At 66.1% G+C, this 17,598-nt stretch overlaps 1 protein-coding gene across 4 annotated transcripts in view; it reads left to right on the forward strand.

The window, feature by feature from the left end:
• Positions 1-14,480, forward strand: part of PFKFB4 (6-phosphofructo-2-kinase/fructose-2,6-biphosphatase 4) — a 25,647-nt gene extending 11,167 nt beyond the window's left edge. The window contains exons 1-13 of one of the 4 annotated variants that reach the window (XM_059664829.1): positions 1,360-1,509; positions 1,678-1,774; positions 4,259-4,325; positions 4,908-4,982; positions 5,171-5,227; positions 6,304-6,425; positions 7,152-7,359; positions 7,825-7,971; positions 10,887-10,991; positions 11,190-11,319; positions 11,392-11,454; positions 11,963-12,027; positions 12,835-14,480. In XM_059664829.1, the coding sequence (XP_059520812.1) occupies positions 1,398-1,509; positions 1,678-1,774; positions 4,259-4,325; positions 4,908-4,982; positions 5,171-5,227; positions 6,304-6,425; positions 7,152-7,359; positions 7,825-7,971; positions 10,887-10,991; positions 11,190-11,319; positions 11,392-11,454; positions 11,963-12,027; positions 12,835-12,861 (1,275 nt within the window). In that variant the 5' untranslated portion in view covers positions 1,360-1,397 and the 3' untranslated portion in view covers positions 12,862-14,480. Of the gene's footprint in view, positions 1-1,359; positions 1,510-1,677; positions 1,775-4,258; positions 4,326-4,907; positions 4,983-5,170; positions 5,228-6,303; positions 6,426-7,151; positions 7,360-7,824; positions 7,972-10,886; positions 10,992-11,189; positions 11,320-11,391; positions 11,455-11,962; positions 12,028-12,834 lie in introns of those variants that run through there. The other 3 variants (XM_059664828.1, XM_059664830.1, XR_009448630.1) reach the window with 3 other exon arrangements.
• The last annotated feature ends 3,118 nt before the right edge of the window (positions 14,481-17,598 follow it).

The following is a 17,598-nucleotide window of genomic DNA, read 5'->3' on the forward strand; positions in this document are numbered from 1 at the left end:
CCCTGAGTGTGGCTCTGCCTAAGCCTTAGGAGGACCCTAACTAAGTTATTAACAATGTACCTGCCTATATAGTTTAAAAAATGTGGCTCTCAAAGGAAATTTCAGTCGTTGTCCTGTTGATACGTGGCTCTGTGGACTGAGGAGTGTGCGACCACGGGTCGAGGGGAAGAAGCATTGGGAGCTGGGCTTTGTGCGATGAAGAGACATGAACCTGGGAAGGGGAGCAGGGTCTGAACGGGGAGGAATGCGGAGCGGCCACTGGCCCCCGGGTGGCAACCGGGGCGCTCGCTGCCTCCCGCGGGTCCTGGCTGCCCTGCTGGCCATGGGAACGCCCATCTGTGGCAGCTGGGGTGTGGCAGGTTTGGCTTCATATCTGGTGATGCCCAGCAGGTCGGGCTGGCGAGGTCCCCCGCATCTGCTGGGGCCCAGGCAGGCCTGGGGCAGAGCCAACTCCTCTGCCCTAAGGCCCATCGGCCGGTGTAATAATCACAGACACGAAACAGATCAGCATGAGAAAATAACCAAATTAACCGGTGCCCCTGCACGGCCCGGGCAGCGCCAGGCGGAGGACACAGCTGTCCCTCAGCACCGAGGCCCTTGGGAGTCGGGGTGCCGAGGCACCTCTGTCCCAGGCGGGCCCTGCGGACAACAGATGGCCAGAGGGGCCCCAAGTTCCAGGCCAGTATGACCAACAGGGAGCGCCAGGGGAGGGCAGGAGGGCATCCCGGACAGTGAGCAAGATGAGGAAGCTTGCAGAAGAGCCCCCACAGCTGGCCCGGTGCGGGGACCTGCGGGCCCTTCTCAGCCGCGTGGCTGCAGCTGCCTTCACCTGACCCTGCAGGGCCCCGCAGGCTGCAGCCGTGGCCCAGGGCCAGCCCTGCTGGGGGGCAGGGGCAGGGAGGCCTGGTCCTGTCGTTTGTGTTTTTATTAAATGGATTTTCATTGATTTCCGAGAAGAATTTGGCACACGCGTACGGGAGCCCGGGAGGGGTTGAGGGAATGAGACGCCCTAGCCGGGCTCGGTCCGGCGCCTCGGAGCTTCAGAGGCGGGTGCGGGAGAAGAGCCCCCCTTGGTCAGCAGGGTGTGCCCACCCCGTGAAGGTCAAAGAGGTGCCCTCTGGTAGCAGCCGTGGGCATGGCCTGGAAGTCAGTTTCTTCTCCGTAGCTCCGGGCTGGGCAGAAGGTTCTTGAGTCTGTGGCCAAAGTTGCCTTTTGCTCAAGACAACCCGCATGGCACAGAGGCCCGTGTGGGGTGATGGTGCAGGACCCCCGGGGGGCAGGCATGCTGGCGGAGGCGTGAGACCGGCCTGGGCTGCTCAGGGACCGTAGGGGGTGATGCCACCCCGTGCCCCGAGGCCGAGGGCCCGTCTGACCTGCGCCCTCGCCTTCCAGTGTGCATGACCAACTGCCCCACGCTCATCGTCATGGTGGGCCTGCCCGCCCGGGGCAAGACCTACATCTCCAAGAAGCTGACGCGCTACCTGAACTGGATCGGCGTGCCCACGCGGGGTGAGGCTCGGCCGGCTCTCCAGGGGCTGGGGGCCGAGTGGGGGGAGGGAGGAGAGGGGACTGGGCTGGGTGGGGCCGGGCCGGGGGGGGGGGGGGGGGAGGGGGGTGGCGAGGTCGGAGTGGGCGGGCTGCTTTGTGGGAGAGCCGAGCCTGCCTTCTCTCCTCCAGAGTTCAACGTGGGCCAGTATCGCCGGGACATGGTCCAGACGTACAGGTCTTTTGAGTTTTTCCTCCCAGACAACGAAGAGGGCCTGAGGATCCGAAAGTGAGTGAGCGTGCGCATGTGCGTGTGCGCGCGTGCATGTGCGTGTGTGTGCGCATGTGCATGTGTGCGCGCGTGTGCGTGTGTGTTTGTGTGTTGTGTGCGTTTGTGTGTTTATGTGCGTTTGTGCACACACATGCATGTGCGCGTGTGCACACGTGTACAAAGGGCCAGGAGCCTGTGGAGCCCGGTGGCTGGTCAGGACAGAGCTGCTCCTGAGCCCTGGCCTCGCCTGCCCATGGGCTGAGCCCGGGCTGGTCCGTCGGCCTCAGGGCTGGGGGTTGGGTGTGAGGGGGGCAGGGGGAGGGTGTGGTGTCTTGGTGCTGGCCTGGGGGTGATGAGGACATCCTGGTGGGGGGGCGGGGGGGAGGACGGGGCCTCAGGGAGGCGGCCGAGGCTTAGCCAGGGCAGGTCAAGGCGCCCTCCTTGGGGACAGCCTCTGGGAGGGAGGAAGCCGAGTGGGTGCAGGTACAGCCTGGGGGGGGGGGGCAGCTCACAGAGCCGGAAGGACCAGGACCGGGCCCAGAGCTGGCCCCAGGATAAGCCCTCGGGACCTCTGGAGGGGGTCAGCTGGTGCCTGGCGGGTGCCCGAGACCCTGGCTCAGCTGTGAAGGGCTGGGTGACGTTCACCCTCCCGCTGTTGTTCTTGCGATGGGCATTTGCACCCCCCCCCCCCCCCGCACCCTCCGACCTGAGTCCTTCCTCCGGAGACTCGCGCTCGGGGCACCGACACCGGCTGGGGCTGGCGGTGTGAGGAGCTGCTGCTCCCGGGCCAGCTGAGTTGCGAGCAGCTTCCTCGCCCTGGGTCTGGCCCAGCATTGGAGCAGGGCGCTGAGCAGAGGGTGGCCGAGCCCCACTGACCTCCCCAAGCCCAGCACAGCCCGGTCACCGGGCCAGACGCCAGCTGGGTGTGGACACTGGGCGGCCAGGGCGCCCCACCGTGGCCTCTGCTCTTGGGGAAGTGGGTGGGGCCAGGCTGCTGCACCAGGAAGGGCCGACATTCAGGCCTTTGTGGCCGAATTGTGGGTGACGCTCAGTTTGGGCCCTGGTGCTATCGACCCAGACAGAAGGGAGGGGCTGAGATTTGAGCTCCTACTGTGCGCTGGGCGTGAGGCCCAGTGTCACCCTCCCCCCCCTGTACAGGGGGAACAGGCTCAGACGTCTCACACAAGATGCCGAGTTATCGACACACGCCATGGGCACACATGGGTCCACACACACACACACACGTGTCCATGTGTGCACAGTCGCACTGCCCACGTGAGTAAGCACACATGTGGACACCTCACTCATACGTGTGCTGCCAACCACAGCACACAGGACACGCACGCACATACCTGCGTACCTCACCACACACACAGGCGTTCGGGGTCACCGTGGAGACGTTCTCACACTCAGGCAGACGGTATGGGGTCCCCAGGGCCCCCCAGGTTCAGGGTCAGTGATTTGCTGGGACCTCAGCCTGCGGCCCTCCTGGCTGAGGTTTCTCACAGCAAATGGTGCAGAGCAGCCCCGGCTAAGGGTTCAAGTCCAGAGGAAACCAGGCTTCCGGGCGTCCTCTGCCCCCGGCTCCGGCCCGAGACACAGACTCCTGCAGCAGGAGCTCGTCACGGACGCGGGCCAGGGTTTACCGGGGGCTGGTCACCCGGTGCCTGTGTACGCAGACGGCATTTGCACACCCATGTCCTGTATCACACACACATACTGAAGCCTACACTTGCGTGTGTGGGTGCGTGCACACGTACCCCGTGTACACGTGTGCGCACCCAGTCACCACACACGAGGGCTTGGGGACACGGTGTTTGCTCAGACGCCATGATGTCCCACAGTTCAGTTCACTCGGGTCAGCTCCCAAGGCTGAGGGCTCAGTCCCCAGCCCCCTCTGCAACCAGCAGCCAGAGCCGCGGGCGCCCCTGCTCCTCCGGGCCCTGTGCCGGGCTCCTCAGCCTCTCCAGGCCCAGGGACTGGCTGGACGCGCCCCCGCGCTCAGGACCACACGCACTTGCGTTTACGGGTTCGCGGTAAAGGGTACAGCAGCCAGCCCTGGCCGGTTGGGTGCCTGTGGACTGAAGGGCCCCGGGTTCCATTCCAGTCAAGGGCACAGGCCGGGTTGTGCGATCAATCCCCAGCAGGGGGCGTGCAGGAGGCAGCTGATCCATGATTCTCTCTCATCCTTGATGTTTCTCTCTCTTCGTCTTCCTTCCTCTCTGAAATCAATAAAAAATATTTTAAAAAAGAAAGGGAGGGAGGGAGACAACAGCCAAAGGGAAGAGGTGCCCCGCAGGACAGGGCAGGGCAGGGCGGAGCTCCCAGCCCTCGGGGCGGCACCCCCACGCCCTCACCAACCTGGAGGCTCCCCAGCTCTGTGCTTCAGGGGCTTTCCTAGCGCTCAGGTCGGTCTCCAGCCCGCCCCCCACTGCGTGGGACGGTCCCTGACCCTCCTGCGGCCACGGGGGCGCTGGCTGACCCCGTGTCTCCTCCCGGAAGGCAGTGCGCCCTGGCCGCTCTCCGTGACGTCCGGCGGTTCCTTAGTGAGGAGGGGGGCCACGTGGCGGTGAGTGTGACACCCGGGGACATCTGGGGGGCATGTGGGAGCCCACACGCATCCGTCCCTGTTGCTCATGGGCCTCTAGAGGGAAGGCGGGTGTGTGACCACGGCCAGGGGCAGCCCCCGGAGAACGTGCAGCCGCTGGGCGGGGGGGCGCCAGGGGCTGGGAGGGGCTGGGCTGTGGCTGCCTTTGCCTCTGAGTGCTTGTCCAAGGCCCTAGCCCCCCCCCCCCCCCCACACACACACACGGGCCGGAGGGATCAGGTCCCCTCCCCTGCCCTCCCCTCTCCTTTCTACTGGGGTCTCAGGGTAGGTTAGAGGTCAACATGGGTTCATGGGTTCAGTTCTCCAGGTTTAACTAGTTTCACGGGACATCCTGTGGGTCAGCGTGAGCAGAGCAGCTGCTGAGAGCGTCCCCCGGGGAGGGTTGGCGGCCCTGCCCTGCGGGAGCAGAGCACCCCCTCCTGCCAGCTCCCGGGCGCGGGTGCGAGGAGACTGGCCGGGGCGGCGGCGGCCGGTGGGATGCCCAGTAGCCTCCACCGTCTCCGTCTCCGGGGCCAGAGGCGCGTTAACCCAGTTTGGTCCTAGGTTTTCGATGCAACAAACACCACCCGCGAGCGGAGGGCGACCATCTTTAATTTTGGGGAGCAGAACGGCTACAAGGTGAGACCTGGGGGCCTCCGGGCCCCTTTCCCGGCCTCCTGATGGGCGGGGCTCCGGACAGGGCGGCCCCAGAAGGAGGGCCTGGGCCTCTGCTGCTTGTGGGGCCCTGGGCCGGGCGGGCGCTCGGTGGGGCCAGCCCGCCCTGACGACCCGGGTCCCCCCTGCCCTCGCCCTGGTCCCGCCTGCAGACCTTCTTTGTTGAGTCCATCTGCGTGGATCCCGAGGTCATCGCGGCCAACATCGTGGTGAGAGCCTGACCTCCGCGGGGCAGTCCCCCCCCCCCCCGCCCCCCCCGCGCGGGCTGGCGCCGGGGCCTCATCCGCTCTGCCCGACCTCGGGGCGGGGACAGTAGGGTGCTGGTCAGGGGAGCCTGGGCCCCCCCCCCCCCCGCCCAGGGCCACTCATGTTGGGGGCTTTGTGGCACGTGGGCGTTCATTCTGCCCCCCTCTGCCTTCCCCTCATGGTCCCCGGACGTGGAGGGAGGCATCAGCCCCTGGGTGGGGGGGTGACATTTAAAAATATATATATTTTTAGTGATTTCAGAGAGGAAGGGAGAGGGAGAGGGAGAGAGACATCATGAGGGGAGAGAACCGTTGACCTGCTGCCTCCTGCACGCCCCCCACTGGGGATGGAGCCCGCACCCCGGGCCTGTGCCCTGACCGGAACCACAACCTCATGGTTCATAGGGCGAGGCTCAACCACTGAGCCACACTGGCCGGGCTGGGGCGATATTTACATTTTGAGAAAGAAAGAGACTTGGCTCCTCTTCCCTGTCCCTCCCTCCACAAGGAAGGAGCACCTGGGTGTGAGGAGATGGTTCAGGTGGGGAGGGGCCTCTGGCCTCCCCTCCCCCTCCCCCCAGCTTCCCCTCTCCCTCCCCTTCCCCCCTGGCCTCCCCTCCCCCTCCCCCCCAGCTTCCCCTCCCCCTCCCCCTCCCCCATTGGCCTCCCCTCCCCCCGGCTTCCCCTCCCCCTCCCCCCTTGGCCTCCCCTCCCCCTCCCCTTCCCCCCTGGCCTCCTCTCCCCCTCCCCCCGCTTCCCCTCCCCCTCCCCCCTTGGCCTCCCCTCCCCCTCCCCTTCCCCCCCTGGCCTCCCCTCCCCCTCCCCTGTCCCACAGAGATGAGGGCTCCGACCTCAGGTGCCCAGTCACACTTTCTCAGCACTAGCGTGGGAACTCGGACCAGGAGCCACTGCGCCTTCCTGATGGGACCAGCCCCCTGGGGTGGCCCCCAGCCCCCAGCCCCCACTCCCCCCAGCCCTCTCCTTGGCCTCAGGCCCTGTGTGGCCCCGGCCTGATGGCCTTGCTCTGTGCCCGGCGGCAGCAAGTGAAGCTGGGCAGCCCTGACTACGTCAACCGCGACGGGGAGGAGGCGGCGGAGGACTTCCTCAGGCGCATCGAGTGCTACGAGAGCTCCTACGAGTCCCTGGACGAGGACCTGGACAGGTGGGCCCCGGCCGACAGCGAGCACGAGGGCTCCTGGGACCCTGGCGACGCCCGAGACCCGCCTCCTCCTGCCGCCTCGCCTGCCTGCTGCCTGGGGGTCCCGGGGAGTTCAGGGGAGGAGAGGCCAGGTCCGTGGTGGCCGGGCAGGCAGATGGCGGGAGGAACGTTTGCCAGCGGCTCCCTGGTCCGTCCCAGAAAAGACTGTCCTGTTCGCCTACGGGCAGGGCGTTGCGCGCAGGGGCACAGCGTGGTGGCCGTCACGGGGTGGCCTCACCCCCTCGCTTTGGACGTCGCCTTTAGGGAGCATGAGCCTTGCTTACCTCCCTCAGGGTCTGTCTGTGTGTCATGCGTGTCTTTTTTTTATTGTTATTATGGATTTCAGAGAGGAAGGGAGAGGCAGAGAGAGAGAGACATCCATGAGAGAATCACTGATCGGCTGCCTCCTGCACGCCCCCCACTGGGATCAGCCTGCAACCTGGCCTGTGCCCTCTGATTGGAATTGAACTGTGACTTCCCGGTTCATAGGTCAACGCTCAGCCACTGAGCCACGCCGGCCGGGCAGGTCACACATGTCTTGTGGCCCCCTCAGCCCCACCCTCTCACCGCTGACACTGGTGGTGATGTCGGGCCTGGCGGTCAGAGATGCGAGGGGCCCGGCTGCGACCGCGGCAGGATGTGCCCTCGGGGCCCGGCCGCACCCCAGCCCTCTGCCTCCGCTCTGCACAGGGACCTGTCCTACATCAAGATCATGGACGTGGGGCAGAGCTACGTGGTGAACCGCGTGGCCGACCACATCCAGAGCCGCATCGTGTATTACCTCATGAACATCCACGTGGCCCCGCGCTCCATCTACCTCTGCCGGCACGGCGAGAGCGAGTTCAACCTCAAGGGCCGCATCGGCGGGGACCCCGGACTGTCCCCGCGGGGCAGGGAGGTCAGTGTGTGTGCGCGCGTGTGTGCATGCGCGCGTGTGTGTGTGCTGGGCTGCAGCTCTCATAGCCAACATGTAATCATCGAGATGCATGACCTCCAGTCAGTCTAGAAGGTTCCCACCGTGTAGGGAAGGTCACCAAGCACCGAGCAGATGCCTGGGAATCTGGCTTCCACCGAGCTGTCACCTGGGGGAGGCGTGGCGTTCGGGGAGTGGCCTGAGCCCCCAGTCAGCTGTGCCGGCCGTGGTCTAGGGGAGAGACTGAGGCCTTAGCGGGCGTCCTGCGGCCTCGGCTGGTCGGGCTGGGGCAGCGGCGGGCGGGGACCTTCTGACCGACAGCAGGATCTGGGAAGGACGCACAGGAAGCCCTGAGGGTGTGGGTGCTGCCGCCCGGCTCTTCGCGTGTCCTCCAGGCGCGTGGCCGGGGACTTGGGGCTGTGGGGCCTGAGTCCGCCGGTGCCGTTGCAGTTTGCCAGGCGTCTGGCCCAGTTCATCAGCGACCAGAACATCAAGGACCTGAAGGTGTGGACCAGCCAGATGAAGCGGACCATCCAGACGGCCGAGGCGCTGGGCGTGCCCTACGAGCAGTGGAAGGTCCTCAACGAGATCGACGCGGTAGGCGCCCCTGGCCCCGCTCTCCTTGGTCGGTGAGGGTTTTGGGTTTGTTTGGTGAAAATGTATTTTTATTGATTTCAGAGAGGAAGGGAGAGGGAAGGAGAGAGCGAAACATCACTGATGAGAGAGAATCATGGATCAGGTGCCTCCTGCACGCCCCCCTCTGAGGATCGAGTCTGTAGACGGGCACGTGCCCTTGACCGGAGTCGAACCTGGGACCCTGCAGTCCCCGGCCGACGCTCTATCCACTGAGCCGCACTAGCTGGGGGGATACAGTCGTTTTAAAGCTGCATTTGGATCGTTGTGGAGGGTCTCCAGGTCCTCCTCGAGCTTCCTGTTGGGACAGCGTTTGGCCCCAACTTCTGTTTTTGTCCCCGGAGCCGCTCCTCCGGCATCCCAGCTCCTCCCGCTTCTCATCCTCCTTCTCCCCGAGGCCTTGAACTGTGACTGACGTGCAGCATTGTATCAGCTTAAGTGTCCGCCCTGACGCTCTGACACACGTGTACATGCCCAGCGGCCGCCACAAAGTGCACGTCCACCGCCTCACGTGGGGACCGTTCCCGGGTCATGAGCCCTTGTGCGGTCTCCTCTCCGCAACTCTCAGGCCACAGTGGTGGCTGTAGCCACTGCCCTGAGCCCCGCGTTCCTCGAAGTGTGTGCCTTCTGACCCCGCCCTGGCTTCGCATCCTTTTTCTTTTTAGATTTCTTTTACTGTTGAGAATCTTACAGACGCCCCCGTTTTACCCCGTGGCCCGCCCCACCCGTCTCCCCCCGACCCCGGCCTTCACCTGTCTACTGTCTGTGTCCGTGGGCTCATCCTCTTATGATTATTTATTTTTGTTGATCCTCATCCAAGAACGTTTTTCCATTGATTTTTTTATTTTTAGGAGAGAGTGGAAGGGAAGGGGAGAGCCAGAGAGAGACGTCGATGTGAGAGAGACACGGCGACTGGTTGCCCCTGCCACCTGGTTGACCGGAATCGAACCCGGGACCCTTCTGTCCATGGGCTGATGCTCCACCCACTGAGCCAAACCGGCCAGGGCCGTGGCTCATCCTTTTCAGGGCCTGCTTTCGCATCAGCACAGCCGCACGGGGAACGGCGTGCTCTGCCAGGCTCACCTGCCGTCTGGCCACCAGGTGTCGCTCTGGTGAAGGGCAGACCTGGTGATGACTGACTGGGCACAGGGAGGTTCTGGGTGGGCAGCCAGTGAGGGGCCGGGAGCAGGCAGATGGGGTCATGAAAGGGAGGCAGGGAGGGGGCGGTGGTCGTGGGTGAGACTCCGGGGGGCCAGGCTCCAGACTGACCGTCGGACGGAATAACCAATCCCTGGGGGTGGGCAGGAGCCTGGTGCCGCGGGAGTGGGTGGGAGGTGGGCGGAGGCGAGTCCCGGGAGAGGCGGCTGCGTGAGCTGGAGGCCGGCAGGCGGGAGGGCGAGCGTGAGCCAGGGGCCAGCGGAGAGGCAGAGGCCGGGGCCGGGCGGGCGGGGCCAGCGGCCACCCGGTGCTGAGTCCGGTGTTTTCTCAGGACCCCGTGCAGGCTCCTTCCCGAGGGGCTCTCCCTCGGTTTCTCTGTGATTATCCGCTCCGCGCGGGGCCAGAGGAGGCAGTTCGTTGTGTAGGCTCCCGGCCGTGGCTGGGGGGAGGGGGGGGGAGTCCTCTCCGCCCCAGAGGCAGCCGGGGGCTGCGTGTCCTCCGGGACGGACCGGCCCTGGCGGCGGCGGCTCCGTGTTTTCCCTGTGAAGTGGCTGATGGTGTCCTAGATGCGGTGGGTCCCCTTCTTGTCTCCCGCGTCTGGAACCGATCCTGGAACCTGCCACCCCTTCGTCCTCTTCCCGTTTGGGGTTTGTTCTCGGCCGTGTTCCGGGAGCAGCCCCGGCGGCTCTTCCTTGGCCCGTCCCCAGCCGACGGCCTGCTCGCCTCTCCTCTCAGTAACAGCTCTGCCGAGACGTGCACCTCCCACCTGTCGTGGTTTAGTCTTTCCGCAGGTTGCGCAGCCGTCAGCACAGGCAGCTGTAGGGCGTTTCACTTCTCCACAAGCAGCCCGTGCCCCCCCCCCCGCACCCCCCCTCCGCCAGGGCAGCCAGCCGTCTGTTTTGTGTCTCTAGCTTGGCCTCTTCTGGAAACTCCGTAGAAATGGAGTCATGCCGTGCGTGGTCTTTTGCGACTGGCTTCTTTCACTTAGCATGTTTCAAGGCGCACACGTGTGGTCGCGTGTACTAGCACTTCCTGCTGCCGGGTAACAGCTCACGGATCTGCTACGATTCGCCCGTCCCTCAGCCGCCGCGCTGGGTGGCTCCCACATTGGGCTGCGTGTTCAGAGCTGCCCCGCGTTCCTGTGCCCTGTTTGCCTGGAGGTCCTCACTTCCCTTGGGGTACACGGAGGCGTGGAATTGCGGGGTCACGCAGACACTAACCGTGAGGCGTGTCCTGAGGGGCCGCACCCTTTCACGCTGGGTGAGGGCTGGCTTCTCTGCACGTCCTCCTGGCTCCAGCCCGGAGTGGGCTGGGCGCTGGGGAAGGCTGGACAGTGCCCTCGGGCCTCTCCGGGCGTATAGACGCCTAAGTGTTCTCGCTGGTGCTCCTCTGCTGTTCTGTCATTTAAATGGATTTGCTCATAGAAAGCCTGTGTGGTGTGCGAGGGAGTGTGACCTGAGTGACGCCGGGGGTTGGCACAGCCGCCCGCACGGAGCGGGGAGTCCCGGCTCAGGAGGTGCACAGCCCCGTCCTCCCCGATGCACGGGCTGTGCTGGGATCTGTGCACAGGGCCTGCTCTCCCCAGGCGGGTCCGGCTTCGGACGGGGCGGGCCTCTGTGGCCCCGGAGCCGGCCCTCTGCCTGCCACTGTCCCCCCCTGACCCCCCACAGAGCTGACCCCGGGCCTGGCACGGAGGTGTGACCACCGCGGTGTCTCCCCAGGGCGTCTGTGAGGAAATGACCTACGAGGAAATCCAGGATCACTACCCTCTGGAGTTCGCCCTGCGGGACCAGGACAAGTACCGGTACCGCTACCCCAAGGGGGAGGTAGGTGGGACTCCGGGCCTGTCCCCCTGGGCTGGGGGAGGTCCCAGACGGCCCATCCTCACCGGCCCCCAGCGTCCCTCACGGTGACATGTCCCTGTCAGCCTGGGGTGGGCAGGCCCAGCACCGAGGGGCCGCCGGGGCCGGGGGAGGGGGGCCCACTCCCCGTGGCTCCTCCCACCGAGGCCTCCCGCCCCGCAGTCCTACGAGGACCTGGTGCAGCGCCTGGAGCCGGTCATCATGGAGCTGGAGCGGCAGGAGAACGTGCTGGTCATCGGCCACCAGGCGGTGATGCGCTGCCTGCTGGCCTACTTCCTGGACAAGGCGGCAGGTGCGGGCTGCCCCGGGGGGGGGGGGGGGCGGGGTGAGAGAGAGCGGGCTGCGACCCCGTCTGTGCCCACAGAGCAGCTGCCCTACCTCAAGTGCCCACTGCACACGGTGCTGAAGCTGACGCCCGTGGCCTACGGTAAGGCGCTCCCCGCGCCCGGGCCTGGCTGTGTGCCGCCCGGGACTGCGCCCCCCTTCCCGAGCGGCTTTCAGATGGTTCTGTCCCATTTCCGTGGCCGCAGGAAGCCTCCGGGGCCTCCGTCCCCATCGCCTCCCACATGAAGGGCGCAAAGCCCCACAAAGCCCGCGCCCAGGACCAGCCTCTTACATGTCCTGGGCGCGGGTTCGACCACCTCTGCCCGGGGCTGGGACCTGGCAGCTCCTGGAGCCCTGGGTGTGGGCGCGTCCCCGGGCAGCCCGCCTCAGCGGCGCCCGAGGGTGAGGACGGCGGGGGCACCGCTCCGTGTGGGAGACTGGGGGTGGTTTGGGCCTGAGGACTGAGCCGGGACGCCCTGCGGGGCTAGGCCTGTGCTCCCCGCACCCCTCGGGCCCCGAGGCTGCGCTGGGCGTGGCTTCGATGAGCAGGGGCCTGGCAGGGCGAGGGCGGGCGAGGGCCCATCAGGACGCACGTGCTCTCCCTCTGGCAGGTTGTAGAGTGGAGTCCATCTTCCTGAACGTGGGGGCCGTGAACACGCACCGGGAGAGGCCGCAGGTACCACAGGGCCGCGGGTGGGGGGGGCAGGGGGGGGCCGCGGGGGGGGGCGGGGGGGGGCCGCGGGGGGGGAGAGGCCGCAGGTGCCACAGGGCCGCTGGGGGAGGGGGGGGGCAGCCGTCCCGGGGCCAGGCCCAGCTGCTCTCCTGCCGCAGGGGAGGCCGTGGTCCGTGTGCGCTGCCTGGGGCGGGGGGGGGGGGGGTCCTGGAGCCCCACAGTAGACGCTGAGCCAGGGAGGGGTCCCCGCGGGGAAGGGGCGCCTTCAGACATGGCCTGTGTCTGTGGGGGGAGGGCCTGGGCGGGTTCCTGCAGGAGAGCAGTCGCCAGCTGTGCTCCCCACGTCGGTTTAAGGCAGGAGCTCCGCGAATGTCCCAGAACCGCTTTCTGTCCCGGGGTACCTCCCCCACCGAGCCCGGCACCCCCCCCACACCTGTTCCCCAGTCCCTGCAGCCAGGCGGCTGGGGCTGCACAGCGAGGGGCCGGGCCTGGGCAACCCCTTGGCCCCGAGCCCCTCAGGCCGAGATGTGTGCAGGCCTGCCCGGCCTCTGCCCCGTCCGCCCTGAGGGTCCGGCCCAGCCCGTGGGCCCCGCAGGCCACAGGGAGTCTAACAGGGGCCTGTGTGCGGAGGCCTGACCGCTCCCCCTGGGGCGCCCTCCCCCCCCCGCCCGTTCCTGTGTGTCCAGCAGCCACGCACCCAGGGGCGCAGAGCCCTGGCTCGGGTAGGGGGGCGGGGGCTGCGTCGGCAGCCGGGCTCCGGGAGGGAGAGGGAGCCCAGCGCCCACGCACTGCGGACGACAGCGGGTGAAGGTCTGTTTGTTTCCGTGCAGAACGTAGACATCGCGAGGCCCCCAGAGGAGGCCCTGGTCACGGTCCCCGCTCACCAGTGACCCTGCTCCTCCCCGGCGGCCATCTCTGCAGACAAGGTCGTTCCAGGCCCTGGGCCGCCCGCAGGCACCAGGCAGGGGCCCCGTCCACGCCACCCGCTTCCTGCTGACGGCCGTGGGGCTATCGCACCTGCTCTGCTGCCTGACCTGCAGCTGGAGACCCTCCAGCCACGCGGCCGGCTCTGCGGGCGGAATTTGCCGGCACTGGGCCTGCTGCGGCCCGTCGGCCTCCTGAAGCGGGCAGCCCCGTGTGGCCCAGCTGCTGGCCTGGGCCCGGAGGCCCTGCAGGCGCCCCGCTGGCCCGGGTGCGAGGAGAGCCCTGCCCACCGCCCTGCCAGGGACGGAGGGCTCCCACCATGGACAGCTGGCCAGGCCGTGTCTGAGCCGCTGGGGAGAGTGGGGGCTCGTGTCAGCCCGGCCACGCGCAGGGAGCCGGCTTCCGCCCCGCCCGGGCGCACACACGGATCCCCGAGGAGGAGCCCCGAGGAGCTGCTGGCCAAGACCACCCCTACGGCGGCTTCTCTCCTGCGTCACCCCGCCCGGCGCGCCTGCCCCGGACTCGGGGGGCTGCCCCGGACTCGGGGGGTGGCCCGCACCGGGTGGATGGCCACGAGGGTCTGGATCTGTGCTGCGCGCCTGCCGCCCACGGTGCACCTCGCTGGTGCCAGGCCAGGGCCCCAAGCCCGCTTTGCACCTGCAGCCTTTCCTGGGGTGTCCCTGCAGGACACCCCGCCTTTCCCAGCCCCTCCCGCCTCTGCCCGGGACCGGTCTCCACACGGCCGCCGCCTGGCTGCTCGGCGTGGCCAGCGCAGTCGTGTGGGTCGCAGGTGTTTTCCTCTCGCCCCGGAACGGGTGGGATGGGGTCTCGGCCGCACAGCACTCTGTGTCCAGGGCTCTTTGCAATAAATAGTTCCTAAAACCACAAGGATCCTCAGGCGAGGCTGCCTTGTGTGGCAGCTCTGCGGACCCGTGCCGCGGTCTCACAGTCTGTAGTGAGGTCCCAGTCCCGCCCACCCCAGCCTGCTCTCGGGAAGGAAAACTGCGGTCCCCAGTGAGCCCGGCCCTCACCCCTGAGCCAGAGGCGGATGTGCGGGAGGGGCGGGCCTGGGGTGGGACATTAAGCGCAGGGTCCCTGGAAAGTGGGTCCCAAATGCTGGCCTCCTTAGGGAGGGGAGCCAGGCTTTGTGTCAGGACGGCCCGGCCCGCGGGGCTCAGGGGTTGAGCTTCAACCTAGGAACCAGGAGGTCACGGTTCCATTCCCAGTCAGGGCACAGGCCCGGGTTGTGGGCTTGAATCCCAGTGGGGGGCGTGCGGGAGGCAGCCAGTCCACGATTCTCTCTCCTCATTGATGGTTCTCCCTTTCCCTTCCTCTCTGAAATCAATAAAAATACATGTTTTTAAAAAAGAAGAAAGAAAAGGAGCCATTAGCCTTGCTGGTTGGAGCGTCGTCCGCTGCACGGAAAGGTGGAGGGTTCAAGTCCAGGTCAGGGCACGCTTAAGTGGCAACCGATCGATGTTTCTCTCCCTCTCCCCTTCCATTTTCTAAAGTAATAAATAATTTTAAAAAGAGTGTGTGTGTGTTGTCATGGGGGAGGGTCTGAGCATTCTGTGCTGCCGGGAACCCATGGCATTAGGCAGAATCAGAGGAGCTGAGTGATGAAATGCGCGGAGATTGGTCTCGGCAACATGTGAGTTGCATTACAGCAATCACGTCATGTTACTGAGCAAAGTGAGCTGTCGGCTGCGAGGGAGCCGCCAGCGCCCAGGCCGCGCCCAGGCGTGCCGGCCCCGTTTCCTCACGGGGAAGCTTCCGGGTGGCAGGCCCAGGCCGGCGTCTGCCACACCCGTGAGTGGCCGCAGGCCTGGGGGTGGGGGCAGTGTGAACCTGTGCTATTGCCACTGGGCCCCCTGCGAGGATGCCACCCCGCTCCCCGCAGGGCCTGGGCTGCTGACCCGATGTCTGGGGGGCGGGGGTGGGTGGGGGCATCCTCTCCTGCAGCCAGGTCTCCGTGGGCAGCCCTCTGGGTACCTTGTTCTACACCCCGGGGGGTCCCCCTGCGTCTCTCCACGCGTCTCCTCAGGCAGCTCAGCACTGCTCCTGGCCCTGCCACCCAGGCCCTGGTCTCTGCACTGAAATCAGGAACCATTTCTGCCCTGGCCAGTTTGCTCAGTGGATAGAGCATCGGCCTGTGGACTAAAAGGTCCCAGGTTTGATTCCGGTCAAGGGCACAGGCCCAGGTTGTGGGCTCGATCCCCAGTGAGGGGCGTGCAGGAGTCAGCCGATCAATGATTCTCTCTCATCATTGATGTTTCTATCTCTCCCTCCCTCCCTCTCTCTGAAGTCAATAAAAATATATTAAAGAAGAAATCAGAAGCCATTTCAACTAGAATGTCTCCAGTCAGAAGCCCTGTCCCACGGAAAACAGTGACTACAGTGACTATGGCGTGTGCCGGGGCTTGAACTGTGTCCCCCAACCACCACGTTCACCCACTGAAGACTGCACCCCAGCACCTGGGTCCTCAGGTGGAGTAGGTCCTACCGGGGCGGGTGGGCCCTCAGTCCAAGCTCCCTGTCGCCTCCAGAGGGCAAGGGCGTGGCTGCAGACACCTGGGCTTCCAACGTCCAGCGGGACTGTGAGGCTAACCTGCAGCTGGAGCCGCTCAGGTGCGGTGCCGGCCCGCAAACGCAGGCTCCCCAGAGCCGCTCCCCACGCAGGAACTCGCCGCCTGAGGCCTTGTTCAGGGAGCCTCTCGGTCCCCCAGGGCCTCGGGGAGCTGAGCTGTCTAACCAACTCACCCCACATTTGTTCTATTATTTCTTCTTATTTTTGTTAATCTTCACCTGAGGATGCTTTTCATTGGTTTTTAGAGAGAGGGAGAGACGGAGAGAAATGCCAATGTGAGAGACACATCGATGGGCTGCCTCCTGCACGAGCCCCGACCAGGGCCCAGGCCGGGGAGGAGCCTGCCACCGAGGTACGTGCCCTTGACCAGAATCGAACCCAGGCCCCACTGGTCCGAAGGCCAGGGCTCTACCTGCTGAGCCACACCGGCTGGGCCCTCCCACATGTATTTTGAACGCACCAGTGGGTAGAGCATCGGCCTGCGGACTGTGGGGGCCCGGGTTCGATTGCGGTCAGGGCACATGCCCGGGTTGTGGGCTCGTTCCCCGGGGGGTGGGGGGGGTGGGTGCAGGAGGCAGCAGATCAATAATTCCCTCTCTCCCTCTCCCTTCTTCTCTTAAATCAATAAAAATATAAAAAAGAGAAAAAGTTGATTAAAAATTAACATTACAAAAAACAAAACCAAAGAAACCCGTGACACTCCGGTGCCCTGGACGATGCTCCCACAGCTGAGCCCACTGGCCAGGGCTCCACCCGCTGATGGGCCAGGCTCTGGCCGGGGAGTGAGCCTGTGGCCACTGTGCTCCCTGAGCTGAGGAGAGGGGCTGGGTGCGGGATGCGCGGGGAGGGCAGGGCCCGACAGGCTCCATGTCCCGCGGGCCGCGCCTGGCCGAGGCCAGCCCGGGGCGGGGGCTGCACCCACGCTCTGCTGCCCACGCTCTGCCTGGCGCTGGCTCTTGGGCGTCACTGGGTATGGCTCCCCTGGGCAGCCCCAGGCGCGGCGTCCAGGCTGTACGCACAGGTTCCAGCCCTGCCGGCCGGTGTGGCTCAGGGGTGAGCGTCCACCCTGAACCAGGAGGTCAGGGTGCGCTTCCCGGTCAGGGCACATGTTGGAAAAAAAGGCTCCAGACCCAAACTGGTTCTCCTCGGCTGGGGGGTTGGCTCAGCAGCTGGCACTGGAGGTGGGGCCTGGGGGAGGGAAGAGGGGTCGGTGCCAGCATAGCAGCCGCCGCGAGGTCCCCTCTCCCCCACCCCCCGCCGGGGGAGGGGCACAGACAGAGGCCATCCGCGAGCCAGAAAGCTCACTCTCATCAGAGAATCTGCTGGCGCCTTTTAAAAATACAGATTTTTTATTGATTTCAGAGAGGAAGGGAGAGGGAGAGACATTACTGATGAGAGAATCACGCATCGCCTGCCTCCTGCCGGCCCCCGGCTGGGGATCGAGCCCCAAACCCCGGCTCCTGCCCTTGACTGGACTCGAGCCCTGACCTCCTGGCTCTTAGGTCGCCCGGCGGGGCTGGCACCTTTTTTTTTAAATTAAATCTTTATTGGCTTTAAAAAATTTTAATGTTTTTATTGATTTTGGAGAGAGGAAGGTAGAGAGAGGGGAACAGCAATTGACTGCCTCCCAGAGGCGCCCGGGCGATGGAACCCGCTCCCCGCGGGCCTCCGGGGCTGCGGGCGTCTGGAGCCGCCGGTGGTGCTGGGCGCCACGGCCCCGCGCGGAGGGCAGGTGAGGGCAGCCGGCGCCTGTGCCCGGGGCTGCCGATCCGATCCGTCCCCCAGGCCAGGCCCCCGCCAGGGCTGAGCCGCCGCGACCGGGGCTGGAGGCCCTAGAAATAGGGGCGCCCCCAGGGGCTGAACCGCGTCGCGTCCTCTGGGCCGGGGACCCGTCAGGCTCGGGACTAGACCCCAAAGGGGCCTGGGTTGGTTGTGTGCCTACTGTGTGCCACCTGCTGGGCGCCGAGGTCCGCCTGGGCCACCGCACCTGCCAGGCGCCTGGGGCGGAGGGTCCGCCGGGCACGTGGGCCGCGGGCAGGGGCGCCCTGGGCATCGCGGCATCG

This window comes from Myotis daubentonii, chromosome 14 (genome assembly GCF_963259705.1).
Source record: "Myotis daubentonii chromosome 14, mMyoDau2.1, whole genome shotgun sequence".
In the NCBI taxonomy this organism is placed as follows: Eukaryota; Metazoa; Chordata; class Mammalia; order Chiroptera; family Vespertilionidae; genus Myotis; species Myotis daubentonii.